At 41.3% G+C, this 26,185-nt stretch overlaps 1 protein-coding gene across 8 annotated transcripts in view; it reads right to left on the bottom strand.

The window, feature by feature from the left end:
* Positions 1-26,185, bottom strand: part of STX1B (syntaxin 1B) — a 119,825-nt gene that overhangs the window by 60,107 nt on the left and 33,533 nt on the right. For all 8 annotated transcript variants that reach the window (XM_087915952.1, XM_087915953.1, XM_087915951.1 and 5 more), the window contains exons 2-5: positions 11,930-12,004; positions 5,182-5,281; positions 3,235-3,309; positions 912-985 (exon numbers count right to left, since the gene is read on the bottom strand). In XM_087915952.1, coding sequence (XP_087772078.1) covers positions 912-985; positions 3,235-3,309; positions 5,182-5,281; positions 11,930-12,004 — 324 coding nt within the window. The remainder of the gene's footprint in view (positions 1-911; positions 986-3,234; positions 3,310-5,181; positions 5,282-11,929; positions 12,005-26,185) is intronic.

The following is a 26,185-nucleotide window of genomic DNA, read 5'->3' on the forward strand; positions in this document are numbered from 1 at the left end:
AGATATTCTCTTAAGAGTGAAACAGCACTGTGCACCCTGGGGACGGTATTCCAAATCAAGGAAATTTAGAATAGTAAGATAATCAGATGGGAAAATATATAAAGCTTGGTTGTCTGAGAAAAGTCATTTTTCAGGAGCAAACAATCAGGAGCATTTATTGAGTTCAATCCACAGAAGAGTTTATTACTGCTACCTATACACAAGAATCTGATCAATTAAAGGTCAAATTTTAATTGGCACTAGAATTCGCATCTGTCTCTTGATTCCAAATTAATGACATGTTTAACTTCGCCTTCCAGCTCAGCCTGCTCTTCTCCTTGATCATCCGCTCAAAGAATTAATTTTCGCTGTTTATTGGGTAGCAGCTGTAATTGGGATCATGAGTTGAATGAGGAAAAGAGATGGTAAAGTCACAGCTGCAATATAAAGCTTGTCCTTTCTAACATAGGGTACCCAACTTATGTTGGCTTGAGGACCACACTTGTCCTCACCCAGCATGTCATTTGCAAGGAAGGCAAGGAAGAAGAGATTTAAGGATTGTAAGGGGTTAGGAACACTTTATTTACAGTAGGGGTGTCCTTGTGGATTTTAACTCCCAAAATTCCCCAGTCAGCATGGCTAGCTGGGGAATTCTGGGAGTTGAAATCCACAGGTTTTAAAGTTGACCAGTTTGGAGACTCTATAACTCCAATGCCTCAATTCTGCAATCAGAGGCTCATTTCAATCTTCTTTAAAAAAAAAAAAACCTCTGCCCAATTCAGAAGTTGTTTCAAAAGGAAAAGAGGAAAATAATCCCTAAATTCCAATGAAGAAACTAACACAAACAAGATTATGGGAAAAACAAAATAGGAAAATGAAGAAAAGAACACAAAGGGAAAAAGCAGCCACTTGAGAAGATCCAAGGCGAGTACCTGTGTTTTCCGGATTCTCAAGTCGGCGGAGGATCGGTTCTGCACCTCTTCCTGCTCAATTCCCTGCTCAATCGCTGGAGGAAAGAAAATAGATAAGGAATCAGAGGTGTAGTATAGAAATGAAAAACCAGTGAATTAGTGAAACAGAAATTTGAATTGTTGCCCTTAAAGGTGAGCTGATGAGCTACAGATGAAGTCCCCCAGGCTAGGGGTCAGTCCCACTAGAAGAAGACAGGCTGCAATAGTACATGGGAAAGACCTTGTGAAATAATAGGATAGATGCTACCTAGAGAATAGTCAGATTACAGACAACAAAGGTCATGGCTGAAAAATGGACAAGTTTTATTAATGAAACTTTACAAGACAGTACAAATTAGTTTATCTAGTTGTTTTCCGTATGGTCTACACAGCAAGGCTGACATCACTTCAGCAAATTTGAAAGTACAGTCCTCCATCGTCTCCTTTATAGAAGGTTTCTTCTTTTGCCCTGCCTGTTTGCAGCTGCAGTCTATGCTGTTTCTTATCTAACCATTCATTAGGCAGCATCTCTTTGCCCCATCTCCCAAGGTCTTCTCCACCTAGTAGTGCAGCATGAAATCAACTTCATAGGATGTCTAAAACTACTTTTATTGAGATTGGCTAGAATAACAGTACCTTGCAAGTCTGATTGTTTTGCACCTCCTCTTTATATTTCACTGAATTAGAAAAGTGTCTTGTCTGACTTACTTTCTGAATATTATCGGGATGTTCTAAATCTAAAAAGACTTTTTAGCCTGCTTTGCTTAGGTAATAGAGTCTGCGTATCTCTGTCAAGGTCATCTTCCTTACTGTGCACACTAGGGCATCCTCCTGCAGTTTAGAGTGTTTCCATCTATCTGATCCCTTCATGAACCAAGTTGTGAAAATTTCTAGGTCAAGACGGGCACAAAAAATCAGAATCATAGTTAAGTTCCAGTTAAGAAGATTTATTGCTCAATACCTATATACAAGAATCTAATCAACTAATGGTCAGTACTAAATTACCATTCGAGAAGAATCAATGGAATTTTTTTTTGGGGGGGTGCAGTTGGACTTGAAATGTTTGTAGACACATAAGGGTTCTAGGCTGCATCCACTCGACTCCACCTCTGCATTTCTTTCTCTTGACTGAGGATCAATCATCATTTGCTGTGATAATATAACTGAAGCTTTGCAAACTATCTTAGGTTTGTAACTCAAGAGTCAGTTTATTGTAGCAATTATGATTGTTAATTAATTAAAATGTATTAAAAACTCATTTAACTTGTTATTAAATTAATAATAGACTTTGTTTAAACTTGTCTCAATGATGCTCTCAACCACCAAAGAAATTACAACCAAATCATTAAAACATAAAGTGTAAAGATAAAAGATGCCAAGCATGATGAAGTGCAGGACACTTCCTTGCCAAAGGCCTGGATAAAAGATGCTGGACCACAAAAATTCACATTTGAATCCAAATAAGTTTTGAACTGACTTCAGACCAGTCACCACCTTTCAGAACAACCTTCCACAATTGTTATGGGAATAAAAATCAGAGGAGGGAGAACAAAATATATTATCCAGAGTTCTTGGAGGAAAAGCAATATACAAACCTAACAAACTAATTAACTGGACAAATATTTGTGTGAGAAAGTAAAATGCGTACATGTAGTACTTTAGTTACAATGGCAATTGGGACTGGAATTTCTATCACAAAGTGATGCAGTCGTAAAACATATCACATGCCCACTTCACTTAGCAACAGCAATCCCAACAGTCCAACAGCTGTCATAACCCCAGGACTGCATAAGTAATTAACCAAGGACTTCCTGGGAGCATGGCATGGGAAGAGGTAAGTGTCTCTGACAAGCAGGCTAGCAAAGAGCTATAGGTGAGCATGCAGGTGACATGGGTAGGTGCTCTGGGCATGCAGGTGACATGGGCAGGTGCTCTGGGAAGGTGTGTGGATGCTGCAGGCAGGTGCTATGGGGCATAGGTGCTGAGTGTAGTGAAGACGGGTACCTGGGATTGTGGGCAGATGCTATGAAGGATGGGCAGGTATGCAGGTGCTGCTAGGAAGCTCTATGGAGCGTAGGTGGGTGAGTACAAGAAGGTTGAATGTAACTCCTTGTAACTTTACTAACAGATCAATGTATTTTTCTTTGCAATAATTCAAGATAGAAGTAAAAGTGGCTGACTTTAAAAGGTAATTTTAAGACTCATTATAATGCTATTAAGTCACTCACTTCATTGAAAACCCAATAAACATACATTTTATGCTAACGGAAAAAAAAAGACATAAAGCTGCAGTTTCAGCTCTTACCTTTTAATTTGGAGCGCACCTTGTTGGCCGTCTTCTTGATATCAGCTGTGAGGTCCTCCAATTCCTGCTTAGTTTCTGCAAGATGAAAAACAATAAGAAGACGCTGAAGCTTAAAAACCAAAGAAAACTATGCTAGGTCAGGTCAAGAAGACATCTAATCGAGCATTCTGCGTCCCTCAGTGGTCAATCACGTGCATTCAACTCACAAACCTGGTACAGAGAGGTATCCCCTCTTTCTTGACACTCCTCAAAACTTGGTATTTAAAATATGTTCACTGTGATATAGAGGTAATAAGCAGCCATTAAGACATATGCCCTCTAAAATAGTCTCCTTTTAAAAGCACCTACATTGGTGGCCATCACTATACCTGATGACAGAGAACCCCATTTTGAGCATAGGTAGTCCTTGGCTAATGAGGATAATTTGGACCAGAATTTCCACTGCTAAGTGATGCACTCATAAAGTCCAAATTCATGTGACCGCATCACTATGTAACAGCAATCCTGACAGTCTCCATTGCTTGATAAGTAAGATTTGCAGGTTGTTAAGGACCTCCTAGCAACTTCCTGCCAGATTCCAACAACCAAAGTCAATGAGGAAGTTGGCAGGAAGGTGCAAGTTCCAGGCACTCACGAGGAGATTGACGGGAAGTTGCTGCTTCCACGTGGTGGGAGAGGCACAGGGTTGTGTAAGGGGCTGTTGCAACAAAACACTAGGCAAGGCTTGGGGTGACTTCTGCCTGGTGGGGGAGACTTATCAGAGCGACTTGCAATCTTCCTGCTGGCTTCCCCAGAGCTTTGTTTGTGGGAAGCTGGCAGGGAAAGTCACAAATATCGGCTGTATGACCATGGGACTCTGCAACCGTCCTAAGTGTGAGCAGGGTGCCAAGCATCCGGATCATGATTGTGTGACTGTTGGGGTGCTAGCACAGCCAGAACTTTGAGGAGAATATGTGATTGTTAACTTATAAAGGAGAATATTTGTAGCGCAGGGTTGAAATGAGAGATCCTTGGTGCTCTCTGAGCTTGGTTCTTTTCTTGCAGACATTTCATTACCCTAACGAGGTAACATCATCAGGACTAACACTGATGATGTTATCTAGTTAGGGTAATGAAACGTCGCAAGAAAATAAGCAAGCTCAGAGAGCACCAAGGATCTCTCATTTCAACCCTGCGCTACAAATATTCTCCTTTATTCATCCTCAGATCTACCCTTTTACTGATTCTAAATCTCCAGCCTGAAGTTCTGTGAGTGACACCATTGCTAGCCTTGTGAGAAGAGGAGAAAAAGCTTTCCCTCTCTCTCAAATTTTGCATGATGGGATACTCCTCCATCTTGTCTCATCTTACCCACTGCCTGGGTTCCAAACATTGCAGTCTTTCTTTGAACAGGAGCTGTTCCAGTTCTCTAACCCCAGCCACATTTCCAGCAATTTGGAGGAGAGGGTTGAAATGATGGCCTTACACATGCAGTCCCTACCTCCAACCTCCCACAGGAACTGGTGAAAGCACACTGGGCATCTCCAGTGTGTATGTATGAGCGGCTCAGGATGCATATGCAAGGACCACTAAAGAGGCTGGGCAGTCGTAGTATTCTACTGGTTCAGCCTGGTTCTGCAGAGCCGGTAGCAGGGATGAGCAGCAGAGACCAAACTGGTTCTCTCCACCACTCTGCTGTTGGGCCTACCCGCCTGCCCGGGCTCCCATACTCACCTTTATCCTCTGAATTTGAAGGGCAGCTGCTTTGCGTGGCACAGAAAAGTGCCAAGTGGCAGCTGCTGAAGTGACCGGGATCGTGCAGGCTTGCAGGAGGTGAGTTAGAACGCCTCTGGCACCTGCGCAAACGCCTCTGAGCCTGTGCAAAGTGCTCACTAAGCCACGCCCACCAAACTGGTGCTAAAAATATTTGAATCCCACCACTGAGGTTGGGTCTATGTTTTCACTCACTCTCATCTGGGTTGGGAGCAGCCAAGATGGCGCTGTGCTGTTTCTTCACCAGCTCCACATCTTCTGAGAGCTTTTCAATGCAGCCACGGATTTCCTCTACCTGAACAAGAAACACAGAAGCATGCATCAATTCTCGCTCATATGGCTCGCTTTAAACCTTAGGAATTAGGATAGGCGTAGGTTTTTCAGAGTTGCTACCAGAGTTGTAAGTGATGAGTTCCCTTGGGGTTTTTAAGAATCAGAGCCTGGGTTCATACTATTCAGCAGTGGCTGGTTCAAAAAACATTTGCTTGAGTTCATAAAGACAGAAATAATGAGAGTCACGATAGCTGCATCTGCAAAATACTGTAAGATAAAATCAAATAGACTACAGTTAGTCCTTGACTTATGATCACAACCATTGGGAAACAAGACAGTGGTTAAGGGAGTCATGCCCAATTTTAGAAACTTTTTTTGCCACTGTTGTTAAGTGAATCATACAGTTGTTAAGCAAATTCTGGTTTTACCACTGACTTGCTTATCAGAAACCAACTGGGAAGGTCACAAATGGCCATTACATGACCATGGGATGCTGAAAGCTTTGTAAATACATGTGGATTGCCAAACATCCAAATTTTGATCATGTGATCATGGGGATGTTATAAAGGTCATATGTATGAAGACCGGCCATAAGTCACTTTTTCAGTGCCCTTGTAACATTGAACAATCACTAAATGTTAACGAGGATTATCTGTACATTACGGCATAAAGTAGGCTGTGAATCTAGCCAGAGTCATCCAAGACTTGAAGCTGATTGCAAAGTTAGGAAATGAAAAGATCACGACAGGCCCAGTCCATCCAACTGCAGCTATCATTGTCTTTCTTTACTGCAACCTTCTCAATCCTGAGTCAGCCATGTTGGCCTAGGAATTTGAAAAACTGCAGTCCTAGTATCTTTAAAACAGCAGCCCCCCCCTCCCCCAACCTTTTGGGCACCAGGGACCGGTATGGTGGAGAGGTTTTTCCATGGAATGGAGGGGGCGTGGTTTCATGTGCTGCCTTCATATCGCAGATGGGCCTTTGCTTGTTTGCCCGGCCCAGTTTCTGGCACGTTGTGGACCAGAGCCAGTTCATGGCTTGGGGGGGGGGGGAGAAGCGGTTGGGGACACTTGCTTTAAAAAGTATTAGATTGGGGTGATATATTGTCTGCCTTCCTCTGCAGCAGGTCCCACTATTGCAAGTTATCTCCCTGCTTCCTTCAGATGGTAGCCCACCAAGAACAAGATTTCATACTCTCCTCCGATAGAATAGAATAGAATAGAATAGAATAGAATAGAATAGAATAGAATAGAATAGAATAGAATAGAATTCTTTATTGGGCAAGTGTGATTGGACACACAAGGAATTTGTCTTGGTGCATATGCTCTCAGTGTACATAAAGAAAAGATACATTCGTCAAGAAACGTCAGGTACCACACTTAATAATGTCATAGGGTACAATAAGCAGTCAAATCATACTAGCAAACAGACGATATGGATTGTAAGGATACAAGCAAGAAAGTTACTGTCATACAGTCACAAGTGGGAGGGGATGGGTGATAGGAATGATGAGAAGATTAATAATAATAGTAGTGCACACTTTGTAAATAGTTGAACAGTGTTGAGCGAATTATTTGTTTAGCAGAGTGATGGTGTTCACGAAAAAACTGTTCTTGTGTCTAGTTGGTTCTGGTGTGCAATGCTCTATAGTGTCGTTTTGAGGGAAGGAGTTGAAACAGTTTATGTCCGGGATGTGAGGGGGTCTGTAAATATTTTCACAGCCTTCTTTTTGACTTGTGCAGTATACAGGTCCTCGATAGGTAAGAAAGGACAATTCTAGCAGTGGGATCCTGATTGCATGCATGCAGCTTCCCGCACACTAGCTGAGGCCTGCTGCAGCGCCAATCAGCGGAGAGGATAAAGAAGCGAAAAGCGCAGGTGCCAGAGCCCAGCTTTTCTCAGAGGCTTTTTTCCCTCCTGTCAGCTGATCAGAGGCTTTTTTTTTTTTTTACTACCAGTTTGACTGAACCGGTCCGAACCGGTAGTATACCACCACTGACAAAATTGCAGAAAAGTGCTGCTTCACTGCTCATAAGCCATCATGCAGTAAACACAACCAATATATATTTCTTTTATAGGCAAATGTCTAAAATTAATTGCTCAGGTATCATTTTTATCCCCAGAGGACATTCCAATGCCCAAAGAAACAACAGTTAGTCCTCAATTTACAACAGTTCATTTAGTGACCATTTGAAGTTACACCGGCCCTGGAAAAAGTGACTTTTGATCGCCCCAAAGGTGCTTTATTCAAGAGGCAACAGGACTGTCTGGTTTTTCTTTGAAAATGTTCCCCTTCTCACCCAAGAAGCTTCTTCAGCTCTCTCAGAGAAAAGTCTTCACAGAAAAAAATAGAAAGTCCAGTTGCCTCTTGAAAAAAAGCACCTTTGGTGACCTGGATGAAAGTGATGATTTATGACCGCTTTTCACACTTACGACTATCGCAACATTCCCATGGTTACTTGATCAAAATTTGGACACTTGGCAACTGTCGTGCATTTATGAGTGTCTCAGGCTCAGGCTATTCCCTTTTGTAACCTTCTGACCAACAAAATCAATGGGGAAGCCAGATTCACTTTACAGCCAGGTTACTAATTTAACATCTGACGTGATTCACTTCACCATTGTGGCAGGAAAGGTCGTAAAATAGGGCAAAATTCACTTAACAACTGTTTCACTTAGCAATAGAAATTCTGGGCTCACTTGTGGTCATTACATGCCTATAGTGGTGGAGGCTGTTCGGATCATTTGTAGAAACACACAATCCCTTCCTTGGCTTAGTGGAGGAGATGAGAGCGAAGGAGTGTGTAATTCTCCCAGGTGTATGCTGGGAATGCAAGGGCCCTTTTACTAAGAGCTCTCCTTAACTTGAACAAGCCATCGGCCTTGAGACAAGAAACCCTGTGCCTCCTTCAGAAGAACAGTGGGCAGCAGGACCCTGGGGATACCAAAATCAGGAAGGCCGAGGCAAGCTGGCTGCTGATGTCATCAAAAGGCGACATCCAGTGGAGGAAATATATTATATATTTGATATATATTTAGAATTGGGATTATTAAAGTGGATTCTATAATGTGGTTCTTATTCTTAGCGTGATCATATATGCATACTGGGAGGAAGGTTTATTGTTGAAAGATGTTCACTGTGGGTGCCCCAAAGATGCGAGCTCCAATTCAATAGGGGGGTCTTATCCGGAGCCCAGTCAGGTTTTAAAAACGGTAAAATGGGGGTGAAAAAACAAGTGTTTTCTATTCTTCCATATCAATATCAGACTAAAAAGAGAACTTTTCCAAGAGATGGTTGCATTCTTGAGCATCTCTGTGGATACCATATGAACAAACTATGTGGGTTTTGCAAAGCATAGGTAGTCCTCGACTTACAACAGTTCATTTAGTGACCTTTCAAAGTTACAACAGCACTGAAAAAAATGGCTTTATGGATGTTTTTCACACTTAATGACTATTGTGGCATCCCCATGGTCATGTGATCAAAATTAATGATTGGCAACTGACTCATATTTATGACAATTGCAGTGTCACGTGATCATCTTTTGTGAGCTTCTGACAAGAAAGTCAATGGGGAAGCCAGATTCACTTAACAACCATGTTACTAAACAATTGCAGTGATGCACTCAACCACTATACAAAAAAAGTCATAGACTAAGCAAAGTTCACATAACAAATGTCTTGCTTAGCAACAGAAATGTTGGACTCAATTGTGGTTGTAAGTTGTGGTTGTATATTTCTTTTTCTATTCCATTTGGAAAGAAAGGGACCATTGAACTGAGAAATGGGTTATTGTAAAGGTTGCATTCCCTTGCAAGTAATATTATGGTGAAATGGATCCATATCCATTATTTACTTTCCCCTTCTCATTTACCCCAGTCCATCCTTTCATCCACACAGTTCTCTTCATATTTAAAGAAACCCATAAACAAAACAAGAAGCTGTAAACTCAAAGATGCTTTTTCCAAAAGGCAACTGGACTTTGTTTTTCTGTTTTTTCCTTTTGCTTCTCATCCAAGAAGCTTCTTCAGTTCAGAAGCTTCTTGAATGAGAAGCAGAATGTTTTCAAAGAGGAAAAAAACCCCAAGAAAGTCCAGCTGCCATTTGGAAAAAGCACAACCATGACATGGATAATTGACAATCTCCATAGACACATCTGTAAAGAAGCAAAATATAAATGCAAAAGGGAGAAGGATTGGTGGTGGAGAAGGAAGTGATGGTTGGTGGTCCCAAGTAGATAGTTTTTGCACTTGTCGATAATTTGCACCTGTTAGTTATATTTACAGATTTCCTTCAAATTATTGTCTATGGAGAGTCTCAGTTATCCAGGTCATGATTGTCCCAAAGGTGGTTTTTCAAAAGGCAACTGGGCTTTGTTTTTCCTTGAAGACATTTTGCTTCTCATCCAGGAAGCTTCTTCAGTTCTGATTGAATGGTGGAGAATGGAAGAATTTACTGAAGGGAATATAAATCCTTCCATCCTCCACCATCCAGTCAGAGCTGAAGAAGCTTCTTGGATGAGAAGCGAAATATCTTCAAAGAAAAACAAAGTCCCATTGCCTTTTGAAAAACCACCTTTGGGCCCTTCAGATTATTGAAAAGCTCAACATGGTTTCTTCTGTTAGAGAGTGGCAGTAACCTTAACTCATCACTAGAGGGTAGTGTGAAAGGACTTGACCCATGTTTGGGAACTGATTCTAGGAAGCCTTGCCCAAGGTCCTGAAACATTCAGCCTCTGCTCAGACCGCGCAGCATTCTTTTATCAATACCTTTCAACCGAATCATTACTTCAGCACCGACAGGGGCTTCTTTCCATGGTACACTTGACACAAACTTTAGTGGATCCAGTCAGCATTTGACACCTTAACCTAATGTGAGCCACGTATGAGACTGAGAGGCCTGTTTGCCTAAATCCAGGTCAACAACCCCTTGCTCCTATGATGTAATTTCAAAGGGCAAGATCTCTCCAGACTGTAAGACTCCAGAACATAATCACTGATGTACTTTGGGGAAAGGACCAGACATGCAAACATCAATTTCACAGTTCCTAACCCTGCATTTCTCCATCTCCAGCACCTGTGCATTACAGAGGCTGCACAGTACCATTAAAAGACACTTTTGCATATTAAATACCTGCCATTTGAGGACCAACTGGCTTAATGTGGGTGAAAGAAAGGTGCCTTGGGAAATGAAAGAAATGCAGGCAAGGATTCAGATTCTCTCACCTATAATTCCCCATTTATTTCCCCACCTTTAAATTTGAGCTTCCATCGGTATGGGAGGTTTTTTTTTTATTTTAAAAAATGCCAATGTTCATCTGTATTTAAAGACACAGCTTGCTTCCATCCAACAAAAATGCTGAGAAATGTATCTCTTAGCTCTGTAGTCCAGTTTTGGTGTAAAGACTCAATCATTCCCGATATAATAAAGGAAAACTTCTGAGCCTAAGGAGAGTGGTCTGCAGCTAGAACAAGGGAGACTTCATGTTCTGGAGAGTTTTTAGAAACAGCCAAATATGGATATGTTCCCAGTTAGCAGTATAATAGTTACTTCACTTATTTTCTGTCACAAGCTACAAATACAGAATTTTGTAGAATTAAAAGTTATGGATTCTTACAACTGTGGTTTCCACTTCTCATGAGGCCAGGGTTTTCTTTTTACTTTGTGAGTGTGCAATTACGGTGATAATTATTATGGTTATAAGCTGAGCCATAACATTTTTTGACCTTTTTGGGGTGATTGTTAAGCAAATGCCATGGTCCTTAAGCAAATGGATTTTCCTCAAAGGGATTTTTTTTGTCAGAAACTGGAAATAAATACTGGAAACTGTCAAAAACATTGCAAATCATGGTTATGTGACCATGAGAGGCTGCAAATCTCTTTAAAGTTGATCCAGTTGCCAAGTTCCCCAAACAGAATCCTGTGACTAGGGAAAGGGCATAGCAATCATAACTTCCAAGCAGATCATAAGCTGCTATGGGGATGTGTGTTGTAACTTCAACTGGCCATTAAGTGACTGGTCATAAGTTTAGGACTGCCTATAGGTTGAAAAATATATGACCAAACCCAGGTTTCATTTCAGAAGCCATAAGCACTGTCTGAGGCAGGCCTTGCATATCCACTTCATAAATGATAAATAACAGCCTGGGAATATTCAACTAAAATCTTGATAGCCTGGAACCAAGCTATCTCTAACAGTGGCCAGCTAGTAACCCTTCTTTGGGAAGCTTGCAGAAAAGTCTACTTTCGTCTATGTTCAAAAGTAACCTGCATCTGAACAGGGAAGTTCCATCTACTAAAACTTAAAATCCAGATCTGATCAATTGTTTTCTTTTGCCTATTGCTTTCTTGAGATATGAATCTAAAATACATTTATGACTCTGAAATGAATTGTCTTATTTCTTTGATAGGACTGAATCAGCAGTGAACTCATAATTATAAAAGATAGGTAGGTAAATAGGTAGGTAGGCAGACAGATAGACAGACAGACACACACACACATGGGTAATCTCCTGAAATATTAATTGTTGTTAGAAAAAGACATTTCTGACAAATTTGTTAAATAAAAACAAACTACATAAGAACTGCAATGCCCAATGTGAATACCTTGACTCAGTTCTGAATTCCTTATCTTTTTTGCAAAAACCTTCAAACCTATCTTTCATCTTACCTGCTCAAAGAATTCATCCATGAAGTGGTCTCGATCCACATGTACCACCTCTTCCTCATCATCGCTGTCTTTGGCCTATCCAAGAAATAAAATTGATACAGATTAGATCATAATTGGTCTCTACCTTAAAAGCAACACTGATCCTTGCTCTCTTGCCTGTTTCAAATTATTATAAATATAGTGTTAGGGTAAATGTTAAGAAAGCAAATACCACTTCTTGGGAGTAACAAGTAAAATCCCAATTTTTCTAGACAGAAACACAAGAAGAATATTTAAAACTTTGGATCAAATTAGAATATTGTCCTCTCAGGCTTAACAATGTTTATGGCAATTTGCAGGTTTCAGCTGTCTTCTCTATTTTCCCTGCAAGGAATTAATTCTGTGAAAAATTTCTGGCTAATATTTCCAATTTTCTGCTTTCCTTTTCTTTAATATATTTCAAATCTTCACTGCACACATAGACACCACTTGTAGAATCTGCTGATTTCTCTAAATTTACCAACATCTTCAGGGTGATGTTATGATTCTTTGCATTTACAAAAAAGAATGACACACAAACCCCAAATCACACCCCCAAAATAATAGAATTAACAATGTCATGCAAGGAGAAATATTGTGATAATGGGTTCTTTTAAGATTTTTCCCTTGTTGTATAAATCTCATGAAATATGGGCCATTTGTTTTTTTAAAAATCTTTCAAGAAAATGATAGTGCCCTCACATCATGTGAAATCACATTAAAGTGTTCGTGACTTGAAAATATTATTATAATTAGCTTTTTCCCCCACATAGCTAAGGCACCCAACTGAAAAACCTAATTTTTGAAAACAAGCATTTTCATGCTTCTTAATAAAAGCTTGTTACATGAAATCTGCCTCATTTTAACAGCAGAAATCCAAGACAATCCAGACTCCAGTTGGATGCATTAATATGATTGGCAGAGGGAAATCTAGGAAAACAGCCAGGAAATCAAAACACATCCAACTACACAGGCAGATGGGAATATACTATATATCCAATAAAAATATCTTTCCAGACAAACTTTGCAATGAGAAAGATAGAGGCTCTGGAGGCAAGCTAGTCATATTTACAAAACAGGGTAGAAATTCATTCATACTAAAACATCCAAAAAGCAGGAAGAAGAGGTTGTTATTATTTTATGTTTTGGGTGCATAATTAGTCATAGCTTATTTATGCCTTCCGTTTAATGACAACATGTGGCATAATATTAAGCATAATATTAAATTATCCATCATGTTGAGCTCCAATTGGAGAAAGTAATGCGGAAGAAGTTGGCTGTCACTTTCTTAAGAGAATACTTCTGAACTCCCCAGTCTAGTCTGCATCCCTGGGATCTCCCAGTAGTCTCCCATCCAGGATCTCACAAAGGTTGATCCTGCCTTGTGTTTCCAGAGCAGCCACTGTCATTTGCTATCACAAGAATAAATGCAGTAATTGCCAGGTGCAAGAATCAGGACCATCGGTTAGATTGCAGCATAGAAGATTTACTCAAGCCAATACATAAGAATCTGGTCAACAAAAGTTTGAAGCTAAATTGACACCAGGTAAAGGTCAATAGAATTCGAGCAGGGTTGAACTTGAGCGCTTGTCGGAATGCAATAACTCCAAGCTGATGACATGTTTAATTCCACCTTCCTCAGCTCTGCCTGCTCTTCTCCTACAGCAACCGTCATACAAGGCTGTAATTAAGCATGTGCAAAACCTTAGCTATTTGAGCTTAGACATTAAACCCCCCATTACCTACAAACACACACACACAAATATACGCCACTGGGTAGGCTTAGCCCCTGGCAATTTATGTTCTAGAATATTAAGCATCCTCTGAAGGCTTAAGAGGAAGAATTAGCAGATAGAGGGGACAGGAGGCCTTCCTGCTGCAAGGAGCACAAAGTTTGTATCTCAACTCCTAGAAGGGGAAAAATCAGCCTGCCTGCCTTCTGTAGGTTAGGAAAACATGGAGTCATTCCTCCTTTCCCTTGCTCTAACACTCTAACCTTCAAGCTTTGTTTCTTTTCTAGAAAGGGGTTGGGGGAAAAGCCACTTAAGAGTTCTCCTGGGTGCCTCTATTTTTCCAACCTGGGACTGAATTCATAGACATAACAAATCCACATTTGGGGAGCAGAGGTGTGCAAATGAAGGCCCTAAGCCAGAAGTTTCCCTTCACTTAGCTGTTCACTGGTTGACATTTTAATGAGTCTAAAATGTGAGAAATATTAATTTACAGCAGGGGTGGGATTCAAATTTTTAACAACCAGTTCTGTGGGTGAGGCTTTGGTGGTGGGCCTGGCTTAGTGGTCATGTGACTGGGTGGACATGGCTTAGTGGTCATTTATTGGCTGGGTGTGGCCAACTCAATATCACTCACATTGAGGCACGCATCTCCTTGCCTGGCCTCCCATGACTTGTGGGGATGCTGCAACAGTCGTATAAGTGTGAAAAATGGTCATAAGTCACTTTTTTCAGTGCCATTGTAACTTTAAATGGTCACTCCACACAAGCAAAGTACCAGCAAAGGAGGGACAAAAAACTCCAGAGAGGTTCCTGAGACAGGATGTCTAGTCCTGCAAAGAATGTAATAAGGGCTAATGGAAAGGCAGTTTCTGTAAGCAATACCAGAATGTTTCCTTCCTGCCTTCCTTACAGGATTAGGCCAGTAATTTCTTCTAACAACCAGTTCTCCGAACTGCTTAGAATGTTAACAACCGGTTCTAGTGAAAAAGTGCAAACTGGTAGAATCTCACCCCTGATTTACAGGTGTGTGACTAGAGAATAATCATATTAGATATATTTCACTATATCAAGTATGTTGAAGGGGGTCAAGATAGTGTTACAATGATGTGATTAAAGCCCCATTTCTTCCTTTGTGCCACCTGTTGGGATTATAATATTTAGAACTCTGTCTGGGAATCCTAAAATATATAATCTTAAAATATCAGAAGGCTGCTGGGTTGAAGAAATTCAGTTTGAAGGATTTGTTTCCAGGTAGAGACGTCAGAGGTGGAAATTCGCAGCCCTCTGGAATTTATAGCGTGGAAACCAGCAGAACAGCCTGTAACCCTTTAATACAACCTAGAATGGAGGAAGAAAGGGGGTGAAAAGGATTATTCAGGCCACAAATGGGGTGACTTTTCCAGCATCATTTAAACCAGTGGTCGCCAACCAGTGGGCCAGGGATCCCTGGTGTTCCACAAGAAAATTTTGGCGGTCCGTAGAGAAATATCACCCCCCAAAGCACCCCCCAAAAGCAATTAATCCAGGCTGTGTGGGAACATAAGGCTGCACCGCCCATGCGGCCCGTGGGAACACAAGACTTGCGTTGCTTGCATTGTGAATAACATGAGGTAGTGCTGGGAGGGGGGAAAGGGTGGAGGGAGGAACTTGCCCCCCACTCCTGGCCTGGCCAATGGGCTGCTGCTTTCCGCTTCTTTGTTCTGCTTTTGGCTGCACACAAGGAAAGCAGCAAAAGTCTTTCTCTCCCCCAAACTCTGCTAGAAATAAGTCTTTGGGACCCTACAAGGCATCCTGCTCCAAGAGGCTGCATAGGCAAAGACTCATTTCTGGTGGAGTTTGGGGGAGAGAAAGAAAGACTTCTGTTGCTTTTGCTGCTTTCCTTGCATGAAGCCAAAAGTCTCAGTCTCAGTCTCAGTCTCTTTCTCTCTCTCTTCCCCATCCTCTGAGAATGGAGCTGGAGACGGTATCCTGCGATCCCAAATAAAGAATGATCAATTGGTAGGAAAACGGGGTGGGGAATTTTCCTGCTGATTTTGGGGGGGGGATTTTCCCAGGGTCTCTGGTCCACGGGATTTAAAATTATGAGTTTGGTGGTCCCTGAGGTCCAAAAGGTTGGCGACCCCTGATTTAAGCAGCTCCAACAGACAGTCCTCGACCTACAATGGTTTGTTTAGTGACCATTCAAAGTTACAATGGTACTGAAAAAAGTGACTTATGACATTTGTCACTTATAACCATTGCAGCATCCCCATGGTCACATGATCAAAATTCAGACGCTTGGCCACTAACTCATATGTATGACCGTTGTAATGTCTTGGGAGTCACACAATTCCTTTTTGTGACCTTCTGACGAGCAAAGTCAATGGGGGAAGCCAGATTGACTTAACAACCATATTACTAACTTAACCAGTGCAGTGATTCAGTGAACAACTCTGGCAAGAAAGGTCACAAAACGGGACAAAACTCATTTAGTAAATGTGTTGCTTAGCAACAGAAATTTTGGGCTCAGTGGTGATCTTAAGTTCGAGGACTATCTGTATTTACTCTGCAATCAAGAATATATAGGTTGAAGCTGACCAAAATAAAAATCTTCCTAGGTGATACCCACATTTTCCCCTTCAGCATTTTCTCCTTGCCCACCAGTACTTGACACTTAAAGAAAAAATTAGAATCGTTATGGGTCCTTTGGGAGAAATAACTGGCAAGCAACCTTGAAAGTTACTGCGAGATGGGCAGCAGCTAGATATTACTGTATGATACATACTTTTCATTTTCTGTTTGCTTTATTAACTTTATTTTTATTTGTGTTATTCTACCTTCCAGCGCTATATTGTAAAACCCAGGAGTGCCAAAGGTTGCCGCATCCTATGCCATCAAGTCCCGCCTCAACCAATCATTCCTAACTCTTGATCCCCTCCATTAGCATATGAGAATTATATAGCCAGCCTTTTGGCTCCCCCAATTATTTTTCTGCCAGACCTATGGTTGGCTGTCTCATTCACGATTGGCCGTTCTACAAATCTCTTTGCATTAGCTCTTTATGTTACTTTTGGCTGGTTCCAGTAATTAAGCTACCTTAAGTCTGGATCCCTGACATCCTCTTATTCTCGAAAGTTATTGGTTGCTTCACTGGCTAATTTGCATCATGGCCTGAGAGACGAGACAGGCCAAGGTCATCTTGTGGAATAGATGAGTAACCCTATCTGGTCAGACAAACAGACCATCCATCTCTGACAATGGCCGTCAGAAGCAGCTGGAGGGGGGGCCACTTATGAGTCTATCTATCTACTGTCAATCAGTTGGTGAATGTTGGCAGTCTAAGAATTTGAGAACACTCTGCTCACAATGCTCTCTCTCTCTCTGGTTTCAAGGATTCAAGGATTGCTGCTAAGAAAAACTACCGGAATGACCAAACGGAATCTGATTATATACCAAAATGTGTTTCTACCAGGAAGGATAGGTGCGAGGTCTTCCCCTTAAGGATGAGGTGCAATTTGTTGATGATGCAGAGAAGGGAAAGTTCAAAGTTGTATCTCTTTTGTTTAAGGATCCAGCTTTGGGTGCTAACTGCAGATAATAGAACTAGATTTGTGTCCCTCTTTGCATCCCACTTCTCAGCAGTATTTCCCATCAGGCTACTCAAGCGTTCCTCAGATAGTCTAGAAGGGCCTGAAACCTGCTCGTCTGGAACGATTATCTAGGGGGAAATGCTTCCCTGGATGTGAATGGTTTCAAACATAGATGAAAATAGATCTGAGTCAATTAGGTTACTAAAAGAACACACAAGCACACAGAGGCACGTGGGTACAACTGATAATACAGAATGGAGTTTTCCTCTGAGACATCCTTGCAGGTTTGATTAGCACTCTTGGCCCCAGAGACTTCCCTTGCAAACTCTCACGCATAATCGAAGTCCACTCTGCCTTATTTCCATGCTCCTGCAGTTTGCCCTTCCGATGTGATTGACTTCTTCCCATTTCCCTTCCTTGCATGACTCAAAACCTCACACCACCTTATTCCTCCAAGAGTGACTGGCTATCTGGCCTATCCGGTTCTCTCCATCCAGAGTGACTAAGCTATTTTCTAGCCAATAAGAAGATGCTAGTAGAAGTCAGGTACAAGATTGGTGGCGATGCTGACTAAAATGGGGTGGGGTGAGGGAGGGGATAATTATATAATTTATGGTTGCCCATTTTTTGGTGCTTCTGCCTGAACAAGAGCAGGCAAGGAAGAAATTCGAAATGAAAACTTTTGCTTCCTCGCTAGTTCACTGTGGGGAAATGAAGCCGTAGTTATCCTGGAAGATGCTTATTGATATGGCCATTCAAGAGTCAGGAATGGGACATAATTAACAAAATCTCAAAATTATGGACTTGGAAGAGAAAATGTCAAAGAGAGGACAGAACTTGTGGGATATATTGAGTTAAAAATACATTAAGTCTGGCAGGGAACTGAATGATTAATACTAAAAAAAAAGCACCAAACCCTGAGGGTTGTATAGTCAGCATTCAGATTCAGGAACTTGTGTGTGTGTGTGTGTGTGTGTGTGTCCGTCCGTCCTGAGTCTTGCTACCCCAAATTCTCAGAAGAGAGAAGAAAGGGTTAAGAGGAAAGAGATAATCTGATGCCAGCCAGCCTTCCTGTGCTTCCTTTATGTATGGTCTGGTTTGTTAAGAGGTGGAATGGCTGAATGCCAGGATCCCAGGGCCCTCCTAGCCGCAGCTGTAAGAAATGGGACTTGAGCCCAGGGAAGCCAACGAGAAGAAAAGACGTCTTGATTCCCTCCTTAAGTGGTGCAGAAGCAATGGATGAATTGGAATCTGGAGAGATTATTACAATTAGCATTAATCTTGCACATGGCAGGCAGAGAGCACATACTACAGGCAACCGCCATAGTCGGTATTCCCTGTCTTCTATTCTCCTCCTCTAGCTGAAGAAAATCAGTACGGCAGCGACAAAATAACAGGCTAAAAAAAGACGTTACCGCTCAAATGCTGAGCCAGTTGCTCTAATGGCTTACGCATAGCTCCTTCCCATCTCCTCCCTGGCTCTCCAGCTTCATCATCTCTCACAATCCTGTCTGATTGCTGAAGATGAAAAGCAAGGCCAATCTCACCACTCATCCTGCCTGACCTGTTCTTCATTTACAATCATGATCGTCTCTACTGGGTGTCTGCAAAATATACAGGAGCTGAGAAATTGGCTTTCCCTGATACGGTAGAGAGTAGAGGACTCAGTCACATCAAAACTATTTCCCACATCTAATTGTAATTGAAGACTAAGAAATGGAAGCACAAAACAATTTGTAAACCAACCGGCACACTGTATGTATACATATGGAAGATGGTTTGATGTTTTTATGTTTTGTTTGTTTATGTTTGTTTTTAAAAACCAATAAAAACTTTTTAAAAAACCACTATTTCCCACATCTCATTTAGATCCTTGCTGGCAATGTCAACGTCCAGCTTGAGTATCCAAATAAAAGTCCAGGATCATTTCGTTTCTGAAAAGCTTACTGCTTATTGAATACATCGCATGGTCGTGGCGAGGTAATATTGAATCTGACATTCTCAGGAACCACTCAGCTCACAGTATTAAACAATGAATTTCCCAGCCCAGTCCCCTGGCTTCCATGTAGACCATGTAAACAAGTTCTCTTTGTTATGGGAACCATTTGCCTTCTTCTTCACATCTGTTTAAGATGTCCTTGCAAAGTTTCCAGACTCTCTCTTCAGTGGAACTGTAGAAGTTTTGTCTCTTCAACTAATCCATTCATAATCATCACCTCCCTCCATCCTTCACCCTAATGACAAGTTGAAACCAAGGAGGAACCTGGTTGCCAATGTTTCACTCTTGACAGGAAAATGCAATATGTACTTAGAAAACAATAGGCAAAATAGGTGCATTAAACCAATGACGTGACATTGAGGCAGGGCTAACAAATGCAGAACAGAAAGAAGAAAAGTGAGGTGAGAATTGAACGCAAAGAGATGGGAAAGTGGAATTGCACTCTTGTGAAGAAAGTGAAAAGAATTGCCTCCCAATCACAGAACTGTTTTCATTTTCCATTTGTGGATCTTCTACAGTAAATGTCTATGGAGATACTCAAGTCATCCAGGTCATGGTTGTCGCAAAGGTGCTTTTTTTCTTCAAGAGGCAGCTGGACTTGCTGGCTTTTCTTTGAAGACGTTTCGCTTCTTATCCAAGAGGCTTCTTCAGCTCTGACTGGATGGTGGGGAATGGAAGGATTTATACTCCTTGCAGACAGCTGGTCATCAAAAGAATGCAAATGACCAGCTATCTGCAAGGAACATAAATCCTTCCATCTCCACCCCCCCACCCCCCACCCCCGCACACACATATCGAGTCAGAGCTGAAGAAACTTCTTGGATAAAAAGCGAAACATGTCCAAAGAAAAACAAGAAAGTCCAGTTGCCTCTTGAAAAAGCACCTTGGGGCATCTTCTAGAGTAGAGTTTATCAACCATGGCAATTGTAAGGTGTATGGATGTCAACTCCCAGAATTCCCCAGTCATTGTCCTCCACACATCTTAGAGCAGGGGTATCAAACTTGATTTCATTGAGAGCCGCATTAGGGTTGTGTTTGACCTTGGGGATGGATTGGGTGTGGCCAGGGTGGGCATAGCCAGCTTGACGTCATTCAAGCGGCACCTGCTGTCAGGGGCACCTGTGGTGGCCCGAGTGCTCTGCCAGTGAAAACGGAGCTCGGGTAGGCCACTGGACCCCGTTTTTGGCTATGATGGCCTCCTGCAGCCCTCTGCCAGCGAAAATGGAGTTCCATGGGCCAGATCCAGATCCTGGCCCCACGGTCCAGATCTAAGCACTCTGTGGGCCAGATCTAGCCCTCGGGCCTTGAGTTTGACACCCCTGTCTTAGTATTGGGGAGACTGAGAAACTCTGTTGAGATACCTTTCAATGGCCCTTTGAAGATAAATCAGCTCAGAACAAAGGACTTTCAGAACTTCAATCACTGTAGTGCTGCACCTCACATTAAATCATCACTTCGAAATAATCAAAAATGATAAACGAGCAGACCAAAATGCTTTCAGCAGTTTGAGTGGGAAACCCAACTGGAACCCCTTAGCAGTTGGTAAACTAATACTAAATTAAATAATTGACAATTTATCAGTTTTTAATGTTGCGCCAAGGTTGAAACAATTCACATGCAGGTTTGATATCATAATGCTTAGGAGGAATGGCTATTCTTACTGCCAGCATACAATTTTGAATATGTGGCTAAAAAGTAAACATGTTATTCATTTGTAGTGGTTTTGAAATGCTTTCCTAAAAAATACTATGATCTTCTGAAATTTATAGACCGTTTTGACACCCAGAGTCACTTTATTTGGGTTGGGCAATTTTATAAAATTACTACATTAATAAATAAATAAGTGGGATGAGAGTTCGGTTCAGCAAACGAGGCCTAGACATTCTATATATCTTTTTAAACAAAATGTTTTTAAATGAAAATACATATGCAAATCTTTCCCTGCATTTCTTTTAAGAATATTTTAAAAATAAGAGTGTGGATGGAGACAAAAATAAACATGTTAGTCTTCATAAAGTATCTTATAAAATGCACAAAATTATTCTATGTGTGATTGGGCTTGTATTATACACTTAAGTTATTGTATGGGCCTATTTTCTACATTTGCACCATAAATTGCATCATAAACTAATCAACAACCAGGTTTGAGCAACACTCTAAAACAGTGCTTTCCAAACTTGGGAACTTTAAGATTTGAGGAATTGCAGGAGTTGAAGTCCATCAAGTCTTAAAGTTCCTAAGTTTGGAGACCCCCCCTGCTCTAAAGACCAAAAGAAAACAACTGTCAAGTTTAACATATTGGAAAAAATCGGCTTCTTGGTTTTTAATCAACATCTTATATGAACCTAGGCCATATGGACATAGATAAATTTGACAAGCCTGAAATTTTTAAAAGAAGAGCTTGCTCACAGCTGCTGATTTTTGCCTGCAGGATGCAGCTGCAAGGAGATTCTCCCTATATTTGGCTCACGTGGCCAACAGTGAGCCCCCAAAGACCAGCTCTAAATGGACAGAGCATTCTCCCTAAAAGAACCCTTGAAATTCCCTAGTGACTCAACCCCATATGATGTTTCTAATCTCCCAGGCAAGGAATCTGCCAAGCAAAAGATGCCAAAAGGTTCCTCTGGAGAGGGAAAGGGTGAAACCAGCAGCTGAAACCCGAAGGAAAGTGCGCTTCCTCTGTCAGACACAGATGATGGAGACTCAGAATGTTCTTCGAGACATTTCTATCCAGCTGATCTCAGGCTAAAAGGTCAAGTTTTCCAGAAAAAAAGTTTTACTTTCTTGCAACAATTATTCAGAGCCGTCCTCTGTTATTAAAGACAGACTAGACAGACTTTGGAAAGAGTCTGGAGAAGAACAACTAAAATTATTAGGGGACTGTAGGCTAAAACATACAAAGAATGGTTACAGAAAGTAGGTATGTCTACTCTAATGAAAAAAAGGACTAGGGGTGACATGATAGCAGTGTTCCAATATTTGAGGAGCTCCTATAAAGCCGAGGGGTCAACCCATTTTCCAAAGCACCAAAAGGCAAGGCAAGAAACAATGGATGGAAACTAACAAAGGAGAGATGCAACCTAGAACTAAGGAGAAAATTACTAACACTGAAAGCAATCAACCAGTGGAATAGCTTGCCTTCAGAATTTATGGGTGCTCCATCACTGGAGGCTTTCAAAAAGAGACTAGACAAACATCTGTTTAAAATGAGCAGAGGGTTGGGCTAGAAGACCTCCAAGGTCCCTTCCAACTCTGTTATTCTATGTTCTACCATCTCTTCAGGAGGAAAAAGAAAAGAAAAGATAACCAGTAGCAAGAGGTGAGGTGGGCGACCTAGAAATTAGATAGATAGATAGATAGATAGATAGATAGATAGATAGATAGATAGATAGATAGATAGATAGATAGATAGATAGATGGATGGATGGATGGATGGATGGATGGATAGACAGACAGACAGACAAAGTAGGTAGGTAGATGATAGATAGATAGATGATAGGTAGGTAGGTAGGTAGGTGGTAGGTAGGTAGAGGGTAGGTAGGTAGATAAATAGATAATTGGATAGATAGATAGATAGATAGATAGATAGATAGATAATAGATGAATATAGATAATAGATAGAGATGATAATAGATGATTGATAGATGATAGATAAATAGATAATTGGATAGATAGATAGATAGATAGATAGATAGATAAAGATAGATGATAGATGATATAGATAATAGATATAGATAATGATAGATGATAATAGATAGATAGATGATAGATGATAGATAGATGGATAGATAGATAGATGATAGGTAGGTAGATAGATAGATAGATAGATAGATAGATAGATAGATAGATGATAGATAGTGATAGATGATAGATGATATAGATAATAGATTATAGATGATAGATAGATAGATAGATAGATAGATAGATAGATAGACAGATAGATAGATAGATAGATGATAGATAGCTAATGATAGATGATAGAGATAATAGATAGAGAATGATAGGTGATAATAGATGATAGATAAGATAGATGGATAGATAGATAGATAGATAGATAGATAGATAGATAGATAGATAGATATTGGATAGATGGATAGATAGATGATAGAGAGCTGGTGATAGATGATAGATGATAGAGATAATAGATAGAGATAATGATAATGATATAGATGATAATGGATGATAGATAGATAGATGATAGAAAGATAGATAGTGATAGATGATAGATAGTGATAGATGATAGATAGTGATAGATAATAGAGATAATGATAGATGATATAGATAGATAGATAGATAGATAGATAGATAGATGAGTTACAGCAGCAATGGAGACACTTCAAGGCACGCATCCTCAGGATTTTTCAAAAGATACTGCACTAAAAATCATATCAATAACAAAAATCTCAACTCATCAATTATGAACAACTGCATTACACCTAATAGGGCACATTTTTAAACTTATCTTATGGTACAATTGATTCTTAGGAATGGTATGACACAGGTAGTCCTCAACTTACAGCCATTTGAAGTTAGAATGGCACTGAATAAAAATGACATATAACCATTTTTCACACTTACAACTGAATTTTTTTCCCAGACTGGTATGGTCATCATAACCATAGTTTAACTATTGTTTTTAGTTCAAGGAAGTGCAGAAAGGTTTCCTCAGACTGGTACATCTGAAAGATTCTTGCCAGATGAAAAGTGATTGGATGGGGGCATTAGAAAACTTTGCTGGGGAATATTGCCTTGTGCTTTGCAGGAAAGGCATCTATTGTACCTCCACTACAAATGTATTAAGGGACTTCCATAGCAAAGTTGCTTTTTGGAAGGCCAATTAGCCCACTTTACACTGAATGTTCAGCGAGAACACAGTGACAGTAAGAGGGAACTCTTAACAAGGAAACACAGGTAGTCCTTGGCTTACAACCATTTGTTTAGTAACTGTTCGAAGTTACAACGGCTCTGGAAAAAAGCAACTTATGACCATGGTCATAAGTTGCTTTTTGTGATTAAAGTTTGGCTGCTTGGCAACTGGCATGTATTTATGATGGTTGCAGTGTCTCGGAGTCATGCAATCACCTTTTCCACCCTTCTCACAAGCAAAGTCAATGGGGAAACCAGATTCACATAACAGCTATGGCAAGAAAAGTGGTAAAGTGCGGGGGGGAAACTCACTTAACCATTGTCTTGCTTAGCAACAGAAATGTTGGGCTCAATTGTCATCATAAGTCGAGAACTACCTGTGTTTAAAAGATCCCAATCCCGTTGGAATTATCTGAAAGATTGTGTCAATAAGAACGTCAACCCTAATCCATTTTAGACACCTTTTCTCTAGTGTCACCTATAAAGGGGTCTCCAGCCCCTGGGCTAAGGGACGTGGGGGCTCAGTGGCTAAGACGCTGAGCTTGTTGATCAGAAAGGTTGGCAGTTCAATGGTTTGAATCCCTAGCACCACCTAACGGAGTGAGTTCCCGTTACTTGTCCCAGCTTCTGCCAACTTAGCAGTTCGAAAGCATGTAAAAATGCAAGTAGAAAAATAGGGACCGCTTTGGTGGGAAGGTAACAGTGTTCCGTGTGGCTTTAGCGTTTAGTCGTGCTGGCCACATGACCATGGAGACATCTTCAGACAGCGCTGGCTCTTCAGCTTTGTAGTGGAGATGAGCACCGCCCCTAGAGCTGGAAACAACTAGCACATATGTGCGAGTGGAACCTTTATCTTTAACCGCTGGGCTATGGCCCAGTAGTAGGTTGTGAATCATTTGGAACCGGACTGTGGAAGCAGTGGACGAGTGTGCACACGCATAGTTTCATTTGTGCGAGTGGTGGGCAAGTGCACACACATGTGCGGCTCTATTTGTACAAGTGGCAGACACGTGCATACATGTGTGCCCATCGCTCACTTGGAACCATCCCACTCTTGCCCCCCCCCGCCCCCCACAGTCTGCAAAACCAGAAAGGTTGTGAAACATTAGCCTATAACAATAAAGAAGCATTTTTATTTTCTATGAGTGCGGAATCTGATTTGATGTTCAACAAACTGCACATTGGGGGACCTGCAGACACGCTGGTAAGGTAGGTTAATGTCGTAATGGCAAACCTATGGCACACGTGCCACAGGTGGCACGCAGAGCCATTTGTGCTGGCACGCGAGCTACAGACAAACTTATTTCACTGTGCATGTGCACGCCTCAGAGCTGATTTTCGGCGGGTTTGAGGTTTGGCCTCCCAAAGGCTTGAGAAAGGCTTCTGCAGGCTTGTGCAGGCTGAAAACTAGCCCCGTTTTGTCACTTCCTGTTTTTCCAAAAATACCAGAAGTGACAAAATGGGGCTAGTTTTTGGCCTGCAAAGTCTGCAGAAGCCTTCCTCAAGTCTTTGGGAGGCTGAAAAAGGCCTCAGACTGTCCAAAAGTCAGCTGTGAGGCGCAGTGCAGGTAAGGGGGCAGCGGGGGTGGGTGGGGGGTAGGTGGGCATTGCGCATGCATGTGTAGGGGACGTTGGGGGGGCACATTGCCTTCTGGGTGATGGCACGCGAGCGCGAGCATGCAAGCGTGCACACAACTTTTGGCACAGGAGCCCAAAAAGGTTAGCCACCATTGGGTCAATGCTTTCCTTCTTATGTCTTCCACTAAACAGGACTGCAGCTGGAAAGGAAACAGGCCAGAGATGGTGCATTACATAAAAGAATGTGTGCACTTTGCCTTCGCTAAAAACAACTGGATAACAACGGTTGGGGGGAGGGCGTGGAAGGGACCACAGGGAATCTTGCAATTATTAAGATGCCCACTTGGATATTCACAATAATTTTTTTTTAAGGAAATTCATTTGAATTTGAACATATCTTAGGACTTTATCCATTCCCCAGAATTTATCATTTCAGATTCCTATTTTTGATCTGAAAGGAATGCGCTCTGCACATGGTTAGAGCATTCAGGTGC

The sequence above is a fragment of the Pseudonaja textilis genome, chromosome Z (assembly GCF_049901715.1).
Source record: "Pseudonaja textilis isolate UNSWEBS1 chromosome Z, rPseTex1.2, whole genome shotgun sequence".
Lineage (NCBI taxonomy): Eukaryota > Metazoa > Chordata > Lepidosauria > Squamata > Elapidae > Pseudonaja > Pseudonaja textilis.